General features: G+C 46.7%; 1 protein-coding gene across 1 annotated transcript in view; it reads left to right on the top strand.

The window, feature by feature from the left end:
• Positions 1-18,481, top strand: part of ELL (elongation factor for RNA polymerase II) — a 53,683-nt gene that overhangs the window by 25,831 nt on the left and 9,371 nt on the right. The window contains exons 2-7 of the mRNA XM_075412025.1: positions 678-725; positions 6,169-6,290; positions 6,585-6,748; positions 9,662-9,915; positions 12,954-13,078; positions 16,436-16,532. Coding sequence (XP_075268140.1) covers positions 678-725; positions 6,169-6,290; positions 6,585-6,748; positions 9,662-9,915; positions 12,954-13,078; positions 16,436-16,532 — 810 coding nt within the window. The remainder of the gene's footprint in view (positions 1-677; positions 726-6,168; positions 6,291-6,584; positions 6,749-9,661; positions 9,916-12,953; positions 13,079-16,435; positions 16,533-18,481) is intronic.

Below are 18,481 nucleotides of genomic sequence, written 5' to 3'. Positions count from 1 at the left end.
AGGCAAAAAGTGCCGCCGCGGTGCAAAAAGGCAGAGGTTCAGCGGTGTTTCTGTCCTGGGCAGGTCTAAGGGCCTTGAGAGCTAGCGGCAGCCGGACTGCTCGAAGCGTAAGCGAAGCGGCGCGGAGGAAGAGGCCGATTGTTGAAATGGGCAACGTAACAACAGTATTTTGCAATGAAATTGCAGTTTGCTTTTCCACTGAATTGCCAGCTTTCTGCTGGAAAAAATTTGCGTAGCGCGTTCTCAGACCTAGAACTGTAATAAATTTTCCCCTCAAATATCCACCGTTTTAACTCAAAACTTACATAAGCACCGAAGATGCAGAGCTCGGCTCTGCTGTGCCCGAAATGTGGTTTAGGGGCAGGAAGGAACCAAGCGTAGCCCGTCTGGGTATCATCTCAGAGATTTTCTGAAGTAAGGGTTAATGACTCTCGAGAGAGAAGTTGTTTAACTGCTGGTGATGTTACAGTTTTATCCCTTTTCTAGGTAGAAATCTCTGTTTCGGGAGGTTTTGTATTTTCTCCCTTGGAATTTCTGCGTTTCCCTGAACCTTTTTCCTTTAAAGAAAAAAAAAAAAGGGTGAAAGATCAAGCTGAGTATTTTTTGGCAGTGAATGTTGGAGCTTTAAATTTCTCTAAGGTAATCTCTTTTTTCTTTTTCCCCACTTGTTTTTGTAGGATGCTGTGACATCAAAACCAGTAATCCAGTTTCAAGGAAGCCAAGGGGTAAGTTTATATGTGGGTTGCCTTGGAAAGTTCTTTACTGGCTTACACCATTAATCTGAGTAAAGTATTTGCTCTGCATGTCTGTCCTGCTCCGGTGCAGAGAATGCTGCTCTGATTTCTGGAAGTGAGCGATGCGAAGTGCAGATGTGGTCCAGGAAAGAGCGTTTGCTCATTGATCGCATGGATTATCTCTATAAAAACTTTTCCCCCCCTCTTGATTTCCTAACCCTGCTAAATCTGTAGCAGTGCAAAGTGCTGCCAGCGTTGCTGATGGGGAAATTTAGTTTTATAAGGCCGTGCTGTTGGGTAGAGCAAGGAAACGGAAAGTTGGCTGGTGGCAGGGCCGTGGTGGGTGCAGCAACGCGGGGAAACGTCGCCCGTGTCCCAAGGAAACGCCGTGCCAGGCCTGGTGAGCTTGGTGCGAGGCTCTGTGCGGAGCAGTGATTTACGGTAGCAGTGCTTGGAGGCTGCTGTCGACGTACTGAAGCTTGATTTAACACGCAAGTCTAAGCAGCTGTGCAGTTTCCGTGAGTATCAGAGGGTTTTTTTATATTTAGGAGTTTTATTTCTTTAACTTCTGTTCCGATGACCGAACTCCTTCAAGATATTTATAGATGCTTGAAACCGTCTGTCAAGCCAGTTACTGACAGTGCTGAGATTTAACTGGTAGCGTTTCTGGTAAACTAATGCAACTCTCAGTGAACTTGAAAAATATCATTTATATACCTTTTAGATACAAAACGGTGTGTGTTTAACTTTGGTGCCCTGCGGAAGGCAGGGGAAGCTAATTGTTTTCAAGAATCTGAACTCAGCTGTAATAAAATAACTCCATTTTTTTGTGGTGGCACAATAAAACTTTCCAAAAGGCTTGAATGAAGTAGGCATGAAAGTCTAGCACACGTCTCCTTCCCCATGTGATATATATCACCTTGTGATGTTGGTCTCACTAATAGTCTGTAGTACGCTAACAGACTGTAGCAGGAAAGACGTGATTGTTATCATCAGTTAAGAAGAAAAATACAACCCTTTTTGTCCTGGGAAATAAATAAAAAGGAGCAATTTCCAGGTTTTTTACTTTGTTTACAATTAAACTTCCCGGAAAGCTCAGCATGAAAACCGAGATAAAACTCTGCAGCTGAAGTTTGGCAAAATTAGACATGAGTGACAAGGGAAGCTTCCAAGGGTGCGTGCTCTGTTGCTGTTAGATGGGCAAATGTCGTTATATGTCATAAAGGAGCCGAGAACACTGCGGCTGCTTTCCTTTCCCCTCATAGAGCACCTGGTGAGGATCTACAGCAACTTTTTCTGTAAAGCTGCTGAAGTTCCAGAAACGCCTCTTCTCCTACTTAATGTTCCTCCTCAAAGGAAATGTGGCAAAACGAATGGGAACAGCGTCAAAGACTCCGCTGCCCGCGGCCGCTGCGCTCTCCTCGCGGTGGGTTTCCAGGGGAGCTGATGTGGACCTGGGCATTTCAGGTTCACCGGAAGAAAACCTGTTCTCAAATGATGCAGTTCCTGATAGTCATTAAAAACGTTCTCAAACGATGCAGGTCCTTATAGTCATTAAAAACGTTCTCCAATGATGCAGTTCCTTATAGTCATTAAAAACGTTCTCCAATGATGCAGTTCCTTTTAAAAACGAAAAATAAATACTCAGTGCACGTAGTTGTGTTTGAGCCCTCAGCTTCCCGAGGAGCGCGGGGTGGAGGAGCTGCCGGTGGCTGGGCTGGATGGGAGAGGAGCGCGCGGCACAGTCGCGCCAGCTGTTGCCATTTAAAGAGCGAAGCGCTGAGCCCTGCGCAGCCACGCTGCGGCGGGTGGAGGGAGGCTGTTGGCAGCGCGGAGCTGACCTCTGATTGCCTCGTTTTCAGCTGTTTAATTAATTGCTCTGTCAAGTAAAGGCCAAAGGTAGAGCTTTGAAGAAAGCGAGATCCAGTTCAGTTGGGGCAGATAGAAAGAGCTCTTTGTCCTTTTATGATGATTTTTACTGGGTATGACAAGAAGCGGGCAGCTGCGTAACCATCTGTTTTTAAGCGTAGTGCTCCTGTGTGTCGCGATCGTGCCCCGCTTTGAGGAAGCGACGGCAGGGCTGGAAGGGCATTCTGGGGAGCCTCCCGTCAGTTGGGCTGGGAAGAGAATTTCAGTAATTGAACGAGTTCTCAAATTCAGATGATGACATTAAAACATATTTCTTTAGCTGTTTATTTGTGGAAGACACTTTCTTCCACTACACCTTGATTCCCCAATTTGTTGCCTTCCTACTTTGCTTCCTAATAAATGTTGCTGTGGAGAAGATTTCCCATTAACTTTGGTGGGTGCTGGGTTTTGTTCGTAGCACAAATGTCATTTGTGATTTAAAGCAGCGTCCAGCGATACGGGATTTTAATAGCCTGATTTTCTGTGTCCCTCTCACAAGAGGGAGGAACTTAAAGTACTGGGTGATTGGGGAAAGCAGGACATAAGAGTTTAAAACAAGCTACTGCTTCCTTAATTTAGTTCTCTGGAGGCCTCCTGACCTGTTGAATCTCATTATTTGTGGGGCTCTTAACTGAATGTGTCCATGGCTTTTTTGCCTGTTCCCAGTGTTGGCCTGATGAGTGCTGTCAGGGATATTCCCAGCTTCTAATACACAGAAAAAACAACTTTCATGTTTAATACTCTAATTAAACTGAGAAGGGAATTGGCCAGGAGTGAAACCCAGGGTCGGCAAGGTGGCAGCTCTGTCAGCCAGGTGCTGCAGGGAGGACGATGTCGGTGGTTCACGCCAAGAATAAAGTGGCTGTTTCGGTGATGGAGGACGAAACCTCCTGCGTGAGCCTGGTCTGCACAGAGTCTCACCAGAGTTTCTATAAACCGTGGGCTGCAAATGATCTGTGCCTCGGGATGCGTTTCTCTGCACCAGTGCTAGTCTCGTTAATTACTTTTTCAGTGCAATAATCTGTGTAATAATCAGAATTTCAATAGTAGTAACTAGGTCGTAATTAGCAGAGCGTTACTTGCTTTGAGGTGCTAAAGTGGGACTGTCTGGATATTCCCTAACAGCAGCATCTGTTCGTTGCTTTCTCATCATGAACTGGATTTTCTTGGATAGTTTTGTAAGTTTATCTGGAGTTTGGAGCGTTTTGCTTCTTTCAGCATGCATATAATGAGAATTTAGGGGCTTCAGTGGTGGAAATGGTGGTAGTTGGAGTGCACAACTCTGCAAGCAAGGCTGAAGCTGGCTCTGTTTCGGAAGAAGCCTGGGCAGAATGAGAGATCAGGTTGGGTTAAATCTGCAGGTGTTTACTGGGGGGGGGGGAAGGGGGACACCTGAGGTTGGGGGAGTAGGGAAAGAACTAAAATGGGGGGAAAAAACCCAACCCTTCAGGTGCCAAATACGTGTATGGACATGCAGCTTTCTCAAATACGGCTGTTAGGAACAAAACGTCTTAACTTGACGTGATTGGAAAAGATGACATTTCCCCCGGTTTCTTGGGATGAACTTGTGCTGGTATTAATAGAGGAAGGTGAAATTGCCGCTCAGAATGAGCTGTACACAGATGAATATTACTTGAAAGAAAAAAAAGAGAAGTCACATCTGTACTGAGCTATTTTTAAGTGTCTATGGTTACTGGTGTAATACCAGCACCAAAATTAGGGCTCCCTCAAAGCAGTTACCATGCTGCTTTGGTGGCTTGAGAAACCTTCTGTTTCAGCTAAAAATAATTGCTAGATAACGGCCAGTTTGCATACGCTACACTTTTCAGTACTGGAACGAGCAGCGTTTAACGCTGAAGTGCCTCTCGCTCCGGTCTCCTTCCACGTCCTGCGAAGAAGCTGCAGAAACTCTGCAAAAACGCCAAAATCGAGGCTCTCAGAGCAGCCTTTTTTTAACACTGGTGACTGAGGAGCAAGAGGCGAGGTATTTTAGCGTGTGAATAGCTGATTTGGTCGCATCCTCCAGGTTTTATTTCACAAGGCCGTCGGGCGCAGCACAGCTCGCTCCCCCAGCGCAGACCCGCGGCATCGACCCGCTCGCTCCGGTGCCGGCTGTGAAACACCCCCAGTCCGCTGTCTGCAGAGCTGTGTGCGTGTCCTCAGCTCGCTCGGAAAGCAGAAGAGAATTCTGTTCGTTGTGGATGGGTCTGGGGCAGATGAAGGGCTCCCGGCTGCGGCGCGGGTTTGGCAGGCGAGAGACCGGGGCTCCGCTGCCGAGGGTCAGCGCTGCCCGGCAGCGCCCAGATCGCCACCAAATTACTCGGGGTATTTTTAGATCCGGATCCCGGGACTGCGTGGGGGATGACTTGCCCTTCTGTGTCGCTCCAGTCTGGGTTTCTCAGCTTGCCGCGTTGAAAGAAGGGAAGTCTGTTTTGCGGCTGGGCTGGGGGGGATCGCTGGTCTTCGCAGCCGGCAAATGGAAAATGCTGCCCTGGCCCGGCTCGCTGCAGGTCACACAAGCGTTCCTTGCCGGTTCTGAGAACGTCCCTGTGGTTTAGCAAAGTGGCACAGATGCACTGGGTTTGCAGGCTGCTGTAGACATCTGAGGTCAAAGGGAAACCACCCAGAAACCCTTCTGTGATATTTTCTGGAGCACAGTCATAGGTGGATGCCGCGAGGTGGTTTGCTAGGCGTATATATTTTATGCATGTATGTGGCGGTCTGGGTAAATATAAATCTGTGTGGTAGAGTGTAGCCTAAAATAGGTTGAAGCTGATGTTCCTTCTGTCTCATTTTCTGGAAGCCATCTTAATTATCAAACGTTGATGTGATAGCAGAGCTCGGATGCCGAGATTTATGTTGGATCTTGAACGCAGAGGTGAAACAGTTTCCCTTTTGAAAAATGAATGGCTGGGGGGACAAAAACGATGCAGATTGCTGTAGAGTTGTCTGCAGAACCCACTCAATGCTTGATTAAATATTTAATTTAGCAGCAGCGTCACACTCTACTGTGAGCCATGAAATTTCGTTATGGAATTATAATCACTTAAAAAAGAGTAAGCATGCTACCTAGTGACCTGGCTTGCGCTATGTTTAGTGCTGGATCACTAATTCTGAACAAACAAGTCTCAAGTACTTTAAATTGAATATAAACAGTGCTAGCAAGTCTGTTTTGAGCCTGAATCAGTGGAATTGGGTCAGATTCCTAGAACAAGATTATTGTGGGCTCTGCTTGGGAAGGCAGCAAGCTGCCAGCTCAGATCCATGTTCTGTTGCAGGCGTAGCTGTCTCTGTAGCTGTTCTTCACATCTGTCTGCCTCCCTTACCTTAGCTTCTCAGTGCATACGATTTTGCTACCTTGAATCCTTCTTGTAGCTTCTTGCTCTTCCTAGTCTCCTGTGAGCACTCCATATGCTTTACCTCTAGTAGGCTGAAAAATGGCTAAAAGCATAGTGACTGCAGAAAAATTGAATTTTGTGTTAGTGTGGGCTACCCGAGTGACCAATATTTTTCTCCTTCTAAACAGCATATCGCAATTCCCAGGCCTGATCGACCTACGGAAGTACGGACTTTCACATTTTATCTTTCAAATATTGGCAAGGACAGCCCCCAAGGGAGTTTTGACTGCATCCAGCAGTATGTATCTAGGTGAGTGGTACAGCAAAAGAAAATCTAGCCTGCCTTTTAATGCCTTCTGTAGAATCTTATTCCCTAACAAACCTGAACAAAACTTGGTACGTGCTCTTTCTTTTTGGAGTCTTTCTAACCTGTTTGCCTGTGTGTATTTGGGTTAGGAGGCCCTCACAGAAGAATCTGTTTGCCTCTCAGCTTTTTTTTGTCCCCTCCTGTTGTTTAGACAATGAACCTCAGTTATTCACCAGTGACAGAGATGGGCCCATTTGCAGTGTCGGGAGTATCTTTTCCATCTCTTTTCTTTTGCAGCAATGGCAACATCCATTTGGATTGCCTCGGAAGCATACAGGATAAAATCACCGTGTGTGCTACTGATGATTCCTACCAGAAGGCAAGGCAAAGCATGGCGCAGGCGGAGGAGGAGACTCGCAGCCGGAGCGCGATAGTCATTAAACCTGGGGGGAGATACGTAGGTAAGCAGCGGCTCGGTTTGGGGGGGCTGTAATGCTGACACTTGTTTGGCTTGACAGTGAAAGTCTTGAAGAAGTACTCAGTAGTTCATGTGCGTGTCTGATTTATTAGGGGGCTACCCTCCTTGTCTTGTGACTTCTTGATGGCTTCCATCTCGCCGTAGAGCATGTGTGGCGGTGTTCGCGTGGCCTCGGAGGATTGTCTGCGTGCGGTCGCATCGCGCTCTGGCATCGTTTTGTATTTGTTATGCAGAGATGCTGAGAGCGTGCTGCTGATCCATCAGAAGTGTCTGTGCTCCTAGCCAAGTCAGCTAAAATGTAGCTCCGCTGTTGCCACACATCTGGCGTGTGCCTGCGCTGGAGACCGTAACGTGCAGCATCTAGGACGCAGAGAGCAGGGCCCTTGTGTTAATAAGCAAAGAGACTAAAGCAGTGCTGCTGACTGCAGCCTTGAACAAACCATCTTACTGTGACAGTGAAAGGAGGATCTTAGGAGAGGAAATAAAACTGTGGCAAACGTCAGTGGGCTCCGGGAGGAGCCTGCAGAGACCTAGCTCTGGGCTTAGGTCCCTGCCTAACCTCAGTCTGGTCACAAACTTAGGGCACAAAGATTAACCAGAAAGTGGAGGGATATTTTTTTTTTGAGCCAGCTGTTTTTTCTGCAGCCCACGTGCTCTGTACCCAGTTTCTTCTCAGAGGATGTCTGTGATGAGAACGGTGAGTTGCAAAACGTAGAACTGACCCTGACTCATTGTTTTGTCAGCCAAGTGCTCAAAGCTGAGAAGTAAGATAGTAATCAGGAAGGAAATGCATTGATTTCCTGTAGACTAGAAGATGATTTTGTTTAGCTTATATTTGAGAACATTACAGTAAGTGGATGAAGTTGTTAAGCTTGTGAGGGAGAAGATTCTCAAAGCAAATTGCTTCCCGGAAAGGCAGAGCAAAACTTTTGATTTAAAAATACTCTCGCTAAAACGTTTGCTGCTCTGAAATGGAGGTACAACGATGTAAAAAGCCGTGGAGTGCACGCCGCAAATAGAAGTCGTCAGTGTTTGAGTCGGGAGGAAAGCACCGGTCCAAGAAGGAAGAGCCTGGGCAGGGACAGTCCTCTGGCGGGATAGGCACGGGTTTGGTGTGCCGGCACCATCGGCTGATTCACTGGCAGGCTGGTCTGGAGAGGGAAGGCTGGCTCTCCCATTGCCAGGAGAACACGGAGCTCAGCGCTTCAGCGTCAGTGGAATCGTTCCGGGCGGCTCAGATGTGGAAGCATTTATATGAAATGTTGAAATTGGAGATCAACAGAGCAGTATAGATGTGCACTAACACTCGAATGACTATATGTGTATGTAAAGCGATAGCTGACGTGTCTGCAGGGGATGTGTGTGCTTACACATACACTAAATGTGTGTGTAGACATCTCTATATATGCACATGTATAAATATTTTAGAAGACTTTGTGTTCTGGCTTAACTTAGTTTTTTCTTTTCCTATCATTGCGCACTTTGGCTTCAGCCTGGAGTGGAAATGTCCCACTGTGTGTTTGCTGTTCATGACCTGGCAGGAGTTAAGGGAGTTCTAGAAAGCTGACGAATCTTCTCTTGTCCCATTTCTGGAAATGAAGTCCAGCTGACCTCTGAATTTTGGGATGTTGAACATGTGAATTGTTGTTTTTCTCCCTCTCGTCTTAACTGAACCCTGCCGATGGTGGGTCGTACTTACTTGCATCAGCGTGGTGCGTAATAAAAAGCCAGGAAATGGGGACTCAGTTATGCAATCTACATTTCAGTAAAATAAACACTGCAGACAATCACCAGTATCTTCAGCTGAGTCGGTTGAAAACATTGCTTCCTAGCAGTGGAGAATTGCCGTGCCGAAAGAAACCTCCAGAATTCTTGCAGTAAATGCTGGGTGTTGTTTGTCCTAGTGAAGGTCACTTTCTTGAACCGAAGCGATTACTGACTGCATCTCCATGTTTTAGACCTTGGAACCTACAAGTTTTCTGTTTTTGATTTGCTGGGTTTGCGTTGGTAGCGGGAACCTGGCTTTGTGACCTGTTTCTGTATTCAAAATAGTAAAATTCTTTGATTTGCGCTTTAGTAAGCGATGTGGGACTTGTGTGAGGGTTCTAGTTTTTTCAGTAGGAATGGGAAAAATTAATTCTTTTAAAATGCTGTCAGAAACCAAGAACCACATTTGGGATGGAGTTGAGGAAGCTGCCTCTGAGGGCTTGAGATGAACTTTTGAGACGGCTTTATGTTCTCACGTGTATGTAAATGTAATTGGAGGGCGAAGTGGTTTTACTACAATGTGGAAGGGGTTATTCTCTTAGAATAGAGAGCACACTAATGAATAGGCTAATGTATCTGTTCGACCCCATTCATGGGGCTGTGTTTGGCAGGGGGAAGGGAGGTGGACCCAGCCCCATAAAGTTCCTATTGTTCTAAAAGCAGAAACATCTGCTGGAGTCGCGTTTTTGCTGAGATCAGCAGCAGGGAGCCGCTCGTTGACCAGTTCTGGTCTTTCCACTCCATATTTCGACTCTTCTACATAATAATGCAGAATTTTCTTCTCATAGGGAGGGAAAAAATGGTTAGATTAACCGTGGGGATAGATGCTCTTGGGATAAATGAAAAGCTGGCAAACAAAGAGAGCTTTATGTAACCTTGCAGCCAATAGTACTCAGGTTTCCAGAGCTTGGTGTTGCTGTTTACTTGTTTCAAGCTTGTCACAAATCATAAAACTCATGGGATACTCATTCCGGCGGTGTGTTGGAACGGATGGGGTGTGCTGGTTGTGTGTGTCCTTCGTTGTCATCTTCTGGCACGTCCGATGGTGTAATGAACTCCATATACGTGTTGACAGCCACTGGCCTTTGCAAGGTGACTGCTGCAGTTCACTGTTCTCGTCTCATTTTAGGCAAAAAGGTTCAGGTGCGCAAACCTGCGCCAGGAGCTTCCGATGCTGTTCCCTCCAGGAAGCGCCCAACGCCAGTCAACCTTGCCAGTGCAATAAAGAGAGGCAATAGTGCGATTTCTCAGAGACCCTTCAAGGACAGGGTTGTGCACTTACTGGCACTAAAGCCTTATAAGAAACCCGAACTTATTCTCAGATTGCAGAAGGATGGACTTTCTCAGCAGGACAAGGATTTGCTGGACAACCTTCTGCAGCAGGTTTGTACTCTGATGAAGGCAACAATTTAGGTGAAGGGAAATGTCTTCTCAGGACAGGAGTACCTGCTGTGTTAGTCCGAACGTAACCTGTGTGTCTCCGAGCTGCAGCTGAATGTTTCTCTAACGGCCGTATCCGACAGAAGTTTGCAGTTTGTGTTACTGTTCTGCTGGCGATAGCAGAAGCCTCTTGTGTGTACCCCTGGGTTTAGGGGTGTGCAGCTGAGCCGGATGATTTCGGCTCACCGGATCAGTCACTTAAGAGGAACACATTTGGTTGGTCGTGGGGACAGTTGTCTAACGGAGGGTCTATGAGCTGTTTGATTTGTTCTCACCTGTACATCTATTCCGTATATTTTTATTAACATGGACATAAAGGAGCACATTCTGTATCAATATGTGTAAGGAAAAAATGTGTCCCTCTCTGCTGAGCTTTACATCTTTGTACTGTTCAGCCCCGTGCCTTTCCTGCTTAGGTGTGAAGATCGTGCAGCTTCTTGCTAAGCACGTTGTTTGTATGTCAAGTGTGAAAGCTGTCTCCAAGCTGAATCAGTTCTTGACACTTTGAGTCATGCTGAAGGTGCCATTTTAGGAATTGCAGTAAATACCTTTTATTGCTCGCAAAGTGCAAAACGCATCATGGATATTTACTTAAATGCTGCAGCTGCCCTCTTCTGTGTTGGATTTTCTTTTTTTTCTTTAACTCCTTTCCGTAGCTGAAAAGAACGAGCCGGTGAGGAGTTCGTTTGCCCAAGGGCAAGTCTCCTTGAAAATGGAGTTATTGCTGGCACAACTTGCTCCTTCCCTAGATTTTCATCCTGTAGCCCTTAATTTTCCACTGGTTCCAGAATTCTTTTGAGCACCCTTTTGAATGCTATCAATAGGTTTAATACTAGAAATGCTGTTTCTGATAATCACCTTTTATTGCTGCTCTCACAAACCCCTAGCAGGTAAGTGGTGTGTTCGGCAGTGCCCAGAGCGTCAGCCTGGCTGGGCCAAACGCTGATTTGGCTGTAAATGTGTTGCCCGTAAACCTGGTCTCCTTTCAGCGCTGCCAGGGCTCCCATCCACAGGCGGACACAGATAAGCTAAAAATTACCGGCTGCGTTAAGGCGACATGTCTAAATACGTCTAGGTGTGGGTTTCGTTGTACTCCTGCATCTCTCCTAGGACTCTGTGTTCCTGCTGGCCTTTTTGCCTCATTTTGCAAGGTTTCTATTTTTGGGAGGCCTGGGGTGGAGCTTGCGGAATCCCACAGCAGCAAAACAAGGAGGTAGCAGCTCTCAGCCTGCGCGTGGAGAGGATCGGAGCGGTTCTGCCGGGGCGACAGGCCCTGCCGAGCAGCGCATCTCCCGCTGTCAGGGCAGGAACCGGGGAGATGTGCGGAGAGCTTTTGAGAGAGAACCTGGCTTTGCTTTTGTCTCTTGGGCGTGTTTACTGGGATATCTCAGTGTAAAACACAGCTCGAATTCTTCCTGTGTTTTGGCTCAGGGTTTTGGAAAGCTGACAGAACTGAAAGGAAAAACAAAGCGTTCGTCGTGTAAACTGATAACTGTGCTTTCTATTTTTCGCTTATCAGGAGAGCTTTGCTGTATTAGTTCTGCAGCTTTTTGCTTTTAAATTCATAGGTTTTTTTAATATTGGGTCATAGTTTCCCAAAAGCAGAAGAATTTAACAGCATCTTCAGTTAATTAAAGACTTTCCACTCCTTCGCCTGCTTTTCTGAGGCTTTCTGCTGCGTGGATAATGGAAGCTCGTAAGCACAGCCCTCTCCGGAATGGAGCGAGCAGTGGAGACCGTTAATCCTGAACAGACGCACGGTATCTCCGCCGGCTGCATCGGAGCCCCTTCCCGTTCCAGGTGTAACGCAGCTGCCAAGCCGAGTGGCTAAAGCAGGGGCTCTGGGCTGCAGACCTGGGCTCTGCCAGTCTGCCAGCCTGGCTGCAGGCAGAGCGTTTGGCATCTCTGCCTCTGTAGCCCTTTTATCAAAGCAAATTTAAGGCTTTGTTTTCTTCTGAAGCTTGCAGTGCTCTAGAATCACCTAAGAAGAGTTCACTAAGGCAGTACCTGTGAAATTTCAGCTGGGGCTTTTGGCTTTGTGTTACCGTTGTATTTTTCAGATGTGTAACCAGCAGCAAGAAGTTAAATTTTCAGTCCAGCTGCGGAAAGACTGGTTAAAGTGGGATAACTCTTAACAAGTTGTTTCCATTCTAATACAGCTCTGCCAGTTCCATCAGTGTTTCCTATCCATGTAGGCACCGTGCAGAGTTCTGTGGGGAAACCACACGTGATAGAATTGGATAAAACATCACAAAGCTTGTCACACCAGTGTACTGAGCGAACTGCAGCACATGTTTTGGGTGCAGTGCTTTATGGTAAAGCCCTGGGTTGGAAGCTGGCAATCACAGATTTTCTTCTTGCCCTGAAGTAGTCCTTGCAAAAGTTCTGCTCCGTGAAATCCAGCAGATGATCCTAACGCACCCAACCGCACGGTGTAATCTGCAAGCCCCCAGCGCGTTGTATCTGCGAGGCGTTTGCTTCCCTGCTCCTTGAGAAAGCAGCTTTCTGTCGCCTGCTTCGCTGGCTTGGCAGTGAGAAGTTATCTTCTGGCAATTGTTAACCAAGCTATCGCTGCACGAGTTCCGCTATCAGCTAACGAACTGCTCCATTTGAGCTGTCGGCCAGGTGCGAGAAGTGAATTTGCCCGTTCCCACCAGAGTTTATTTCCAAATATTTCCATAACCTGATGTTGTACTGTTCCAGAGTATCCAAACTGAATAATCTGTGTAGATATCACTTGTTTCTCAGTAAATTGGACAGGCCTTGGAAACCCATAATAAACAGTTGCAAGGACAAGGCAAAAGGAAAGGCACAGTTTGATTAAATAATTAGGAAACGAAGTAGAAAAAGTCTCTGTTTGTTCTCTGACACTACTAACTGCTGCAAAGTCTGCTGAGAGTTTGCCTACATCTTGGATCTCTCGTTAAAATGAGTGAGAAAACTAAACTCTAACAGTTTTTTGCAAATTACTTCTGTTTCAGGTGGCAAATTTGAGTGCCAAGGACAGCACTTTCACGTTGAAAGACTGTGTGTACAAAGACGTGCAGAAGGACTGGCCTGGCTACTCTGAAGGAGATCAACAGTTGCTGAAGAGGATACTTGTTCGGTAATTATTCCATCTTCTCTGTAAGGTCGTCTGGAGCTTGAAAATGCAGGGCCAGGTCAGTCGCTATAAATCAGGGTAACTGAAGTCGGTAGAACGATGGTAAGTTGAGTGTTTGACTTATATTAACATCAGGTAAATCTGTTTATCATCCAGGCAGCCGTAGAAGTTGGCTAAACTCGAATATCGAAGTGAATGCACTCTTCGGATCCTCCTGGGTTGCCTTTTAAATCACTGTACTAAAAGCTAGGGGAAAAACCTGGACGGGGAAGAAAAGCTGTTACAGTTGAAAGTTAATGGATCAAGGCGAAGGTGTCCGGCTCAGCTCGCCATTGAAACTCTCCTGTCCTCTTTCCGTATCTTCTCGTACGTGGCTTCCTGTGCAGACTGCCGCGTTTGTTCGAGGCAAGGAGGGAGACGTTGCCGCGCAGCCGCGTCCCCCGGCTGTCCTGCTCGCTGCTGCTGTGCTCCGTTGCTGGGGGTGTCCCTCCTGAGCTGGTGGCTTTGGAGACTTGGCCGCTTCATTTCTGTTGCGTTATTTGGGTGTTTGTGTACTGTGGTTTTCTTGTGTTGCAAATTCTGTTACTGTCAAAGCCACCCTCACAGATTAAGATTTGGTTGAGGTGAGGGATGCATAAAAACGTGAGGCGGTTCTGTAGAGAGAAGTCCCCTAAAGCTGGTTGTCCTGCTGCCTGTACAGCCTAATCCCAAGGATCACTTGTTCTCACGTTCCTTCCTGAAAACAGCCCGGAACAGAGTTAGTTGAGACGATAGCTTGGGCTCACTCGTCGCTGAAGACTTTCCTCTACAGATATTTTACCTTAGGTGAAGCCTCCAAGCTCGGCAGCTCTTGGCTGGCAGGCGGCAGGGAAAGAGAACGTGGCTCCCAGGTTTCTAAAGGAGAATTCTGCTCCGAGTGTTTTTATTTCCCCTTCTGGGTTTTTGGTGTGTTTGTACTGACTTGGTACAGATTTTGTAATGCACACACAGATTTTACTTGACTTGTTTTGGAGACTTAATTTATTGCGGGTTTGGTGAAGATTGGGTAGAGCATGCTCTCTTTGAACGGTTTCCATGATCTGAAAGCACACTTGGCTTGGAGATGAGACTTTGTTAAACCAACAGAAACCTGCACTTAAAGTGCTTTGGCGTGCCGAAGAAAAATCAAACTCGTTTAAATGGCCTTGATGTTGAATTGTAATTAAATGGAAAAATACAACTGCCATGCAATCTTTATGGCTTTCCAAAAAGTTAATTTCTCCCTGTAGAAAGCAATGTTTACTACTTTTTCTAGAATTGTGGCATTCAGTTATGCGAAAGTCTAAAAATAGACCTTGGAAAGGATGTATTCAACTGTACAAACAAAGCCCCGCTCAGGCAGTGCAGGTAATGAGGCTACAGAATGGAAAAAACATCTCGGGCTGAAGACAGTAGAAAAACATTCACAAAAAGGACGCAGGCACCAGACGCAGGACTCTGCGTAGCCGGCGGTGGCAGTCTGCGTGGTTGCCTGGATCCAGCCAATTGCCGAGTGTCCTCTCGGCTTTCGGGTCCCGTTGCCACTCGATGGGTCAGTGGCTGCACTAATGAGCACATCTGCAAATATTAAAGCTGTATCTAACAGGGCCCCTGCTAGACTAACTCATTTTTCCGCATGTTTTTTGTGTTTTCCATCCTTCTTTCACCATTGTGGTGAAATGTTTTCCCTCTGTGACAAGGGCCGCTGGATTGAAAGTAGTCGTCTTTCATTCACTTTTTTTAAATCCATAATTAACATGTTAGGAGATGTGGCAAGGTTGCTCAGGCTAGTCAGACGGCATCCGAACAGCCACTTTCACTGCGGTGTTTATGGAATATCACTGTTCCCCTTCCTGTTTTCACAGTCTCCGAGTACTTTTCTGGAGCTGGTCTGTGGCTGTCGAGATTGTTCTCACTAAAATTAAACAAAGCAGCGACGGAAGCCAGAGTGGCGGTGGAACTGCAGACGTCTCACTGTCGCTGCGACACCGCCAAAGGTTCAAGCGCAGGTTAAAGTAAAATCTAGTAAAAGTCGTGGGCTCTGTCTCGGAAATAATCTTCCCAGTGTTTGAAAAATATGTGTGTGCTTTAAATCCGATTATAGCCTCTTGTGGAGGAATTTAGACGTTGGTTATTTGGGCTGTGCAGCTGGTGACAGAATGACTGCAGGGCTAGTTTATTAAAACCTTTAACCCTGAATTTTATTTTTTTTTCCCAACTTGACAGCTGCAACTTGATGCAACAGTAGTTTTTGCTGGGTGATTAATATACGGGCAATCTGGCTGGTGCCAGAAGAGCAGGGCAAAGCTGGGGTGCTGTGAAACTTCACGCTGAGACCTAGAGAGCCCCTTGGGCGGCGGGGAGCGGAGATACCCGGCGTGAATGTGAATTAACACCCTTACGTGATCAGAATGACTTGCCTCGTACTTTTTTTTCTGCTACAAGAGGTTTCTATTGTTTGTCGAATACCGCAAATACAGACCAGAGTAGCACTGCTGTGCATGATGCAACTTAAAAGTCTGATTATGAAGCCCTAAATGTAAATCCTAGTGGACCAATAACACCGTAACAGCTCCTGTTATAATTCGGCTTTTCCTGGGCCCAGAGGGGCTTGCTCTGAAAGAGGACTGCTGGTCCTGTTAAATGTTGGTTTAATGGTGATAGTGAGTGGGAGAACTTACTCCTCAACATCTGAACTTGAGTTTCAGCCCCTCTTCAGTGTGCTTGCTTTCTGAATTTTCTTGTGAAGCCAATTTTAACTGGGTGAGACAAACAGCAGTAATTAGTTTAGCTACTGTCTTGCTTATTAAGCTGTATTCAAGCAGTAGGTAGAGTATATACATCCCATACACCATAAAGTTCAATGCCAGCTTTTACTAATCTGCATATGGGCCATTTTTCTAAGGTTGTAATTAATTTCTTGTAATACTTATGTCACCAGCTCGAGAGAAAAGAGGTAAAACTGTCAGAAAATAAGTTCCATTCTTGGTAGGAAATCCTCTGGTGTGTGTGATAGCTCAACCTGCCACCTCCGTCCCGGCCCCAACTCCGGCAGTCAGCCCAAGGTGTTACCTCCATTCATGGAGAAGATCATGGGAGGGCAAGAAAGAGAGAAGCAATTACCATATGTTCTTGATGGATATTTTCCTGTAGTAGTTTCTGCTTCCTAGATTTTGTCCAAGGTCGAAACTGTATGTGCCTGAACGAGCTACTTTCATGGCATCTTCAAGCAGTCAGGATTTGAGCCCACCAAAAGGCTCTTTGCTCTGCAGGAAGATCTGAAATACCATCTGTTGGCTTGTCAAGCACGGCGTTTGAACAGCCCTGAATTCTGTCTTTCAGGAAACTCTGTCAGCCGCAGAACAGTAGCGGTTTTCAAGGAGAAGCGCCTTCCCTGAGTCCACCAAAAGACAATGTGAACTCCAGCTCTCCTCCTCAGGTAGGCGATCCCTCTGCAAGGGCGTTGGGGCTGGTTTGCGCAGAGCCAGCGGTTGGTGGAGTTGGTTGCTGACCGTAGGTCCAGGCTGAGCCGTTCAGCCTGTCTGCACGCTGTAATCACCTGCTGCCGGAGGCTGTCGGGTCAATAGGTTGTTGGGGGTTTTTTTCTGTTTTATTAAGTTAGAGTCTAATTCTGGGTTTCCTCAGCATCTGTTTCTCCTCTGGATGTGGTTCAGTGACGGCCTATGGGGAGGATCTCTGACGGTCTGTCTTAGGTTTAGATTTAAGGGCTCTATTTTTCGCACAGTGCCTACATCCCTGTTGGAGTTCCTGGGAGAATGGAGCTTGTGTTTTACTCATTACTAATAATTGACTGGAACGAAGCAGTAATAAGCAGCTCCCAAACACAGCTGAGTTATTAAAAACCTTGACCTTTTGCAACCTAATTGCCGTGACAGATCAGGGGCAGGTTGGTCTGCTCTGTGATTTGTTGAGATGCCAGCGCACGGAGCTGTGAAAAGCACGTTTTAGCTGTTTTTGCATGATAGTAAACTGCGAGGGAGCTGCATTTGCTTGTGTGTCAAGCAGTGTCTGTCCCCACTCTTGGTATCTCCTAGCGCAGACGTTTCTTGCTAGCATTGTGAAATGCCGGCTTCCTTTTGCTGCTGTGGGTCAGCCCAGACAAGTTCAGCATTTATTCTCCTCCTGCCAATGGAATGTGTAATGCCTACTTGTCTGGACAGACGCACTGAGGATTAGTGGCAAAGAATATTAGCAGATAAAGAAATTACGTGCTTTCTGGCAATGAGAGGGAGGCAATTCTCTATTGAGAAGAAGAACTGTGCAACTTGTTTGCCAGGTAGCTAATTCCAAATCCTCTCCTGCTCTGCTGTGGGCATGTTCCTGTTGAAAAAAGAATGATCCCCTTCGTTTGAGTTAGCTTGGAAAGATGCAGTGCTGTCAAGAGGCTGGTCTTGTGTTATCTTAACCTGATTCTGAAAAAATACAGGTTAAAAAATCATCTCACTTCTGGCTGCGCGTCTTTTGATAGGCACAAAGGTCTTAGGGGTTGGTTTGGGTCTCTTGGGATGCCCCAGTCAAAACTTTGGGTGGTTGGTTGGTTTGGGCCTGGAAGAGGCTAGTGAAACAGGGGCAACCAACGGAACATGGGATGCAGATGTTTCCAGCGGTGCCTCTAACGTGGATTGTGTCAGGCAGCAAACCACAGACAGCTTTTTGTTGTAAGCCATCATTTTTTTGATACTCTATAGCTGTAATTCTATTTAGAGAAGAGGTGCCTGCTAATAGTTGCAGTCCCAGCAGAGGACTGGGCTTTGGTAATCTGGAATGCAAAATGTTTTGGGGAAGTTCAGTTGTAGAATGAAGGCAAAAGAAGGAGGAGGGCCTGGTGATTCTGAGGAAGCGCGGCAGAGCAGGTATTGCATGCAGATACCACCTGGTAGCCAAAGAGGTGAAGCTGGTGTGAAGCTGGCGTTTGTCACCTTTAGAGAAAGGATAGCGAGAGATGGCAGCGCTTCGATCTGTCACCCGTTCTCCGACCTGTAGCCAGAGTGAGTGGCCCCTGCTTCTGGGAGATGGACGCTGGTTGTGCTCTGCCGGGAAGGCAGGCAGTGAGGTTGCAGAGCCGGTTGGACTTGCTGTCCTTGCCCCTTGAGCGCTGTGAGCAGCTCCTCTTCGTGATTCCCTTGGCAGGTGGAAAGCAGGATTCCTGCCACTGAGCAGTGTCCTTGAGACCCCCGGAGTTAGCAAAGAGAAATAATAACTGGGGGGAAAGCGGTGAACTGGTGGCTCTGTGACAAAGCAGCCATGCATCCAGCTACGCTGCTGCGTTTGCAGATTTCCGTTCGCAAATGCATCGCAGTCCTGCCTTAAACATAAAGAAAGCAATGAAATATCTGAAAGAAATAACCAGAACTAGCGCTTGCTTTC

The sequence above is a fragment of the Opisthocomus hoazin genome, unplaced genomic scaffold (genome assembly GCF_030867145.1).
Source record: "Opisthocomus hoazin isolate bOpiHoa1 unplaced genomic scaffold, bOpiHoa1.hap1 HAP1_SCAFFOLD_211, whole genome shotgun sequence".
NCBI lineage: Eukaryota > Metazoa > Chordata > Aves > Opisthocomiformes > Opisthocomidae > Opisthocomus > Opisthocomus hoazin.
This window is presented reverse-complemented; position numbering and strand designations above follow the sequence as displayed.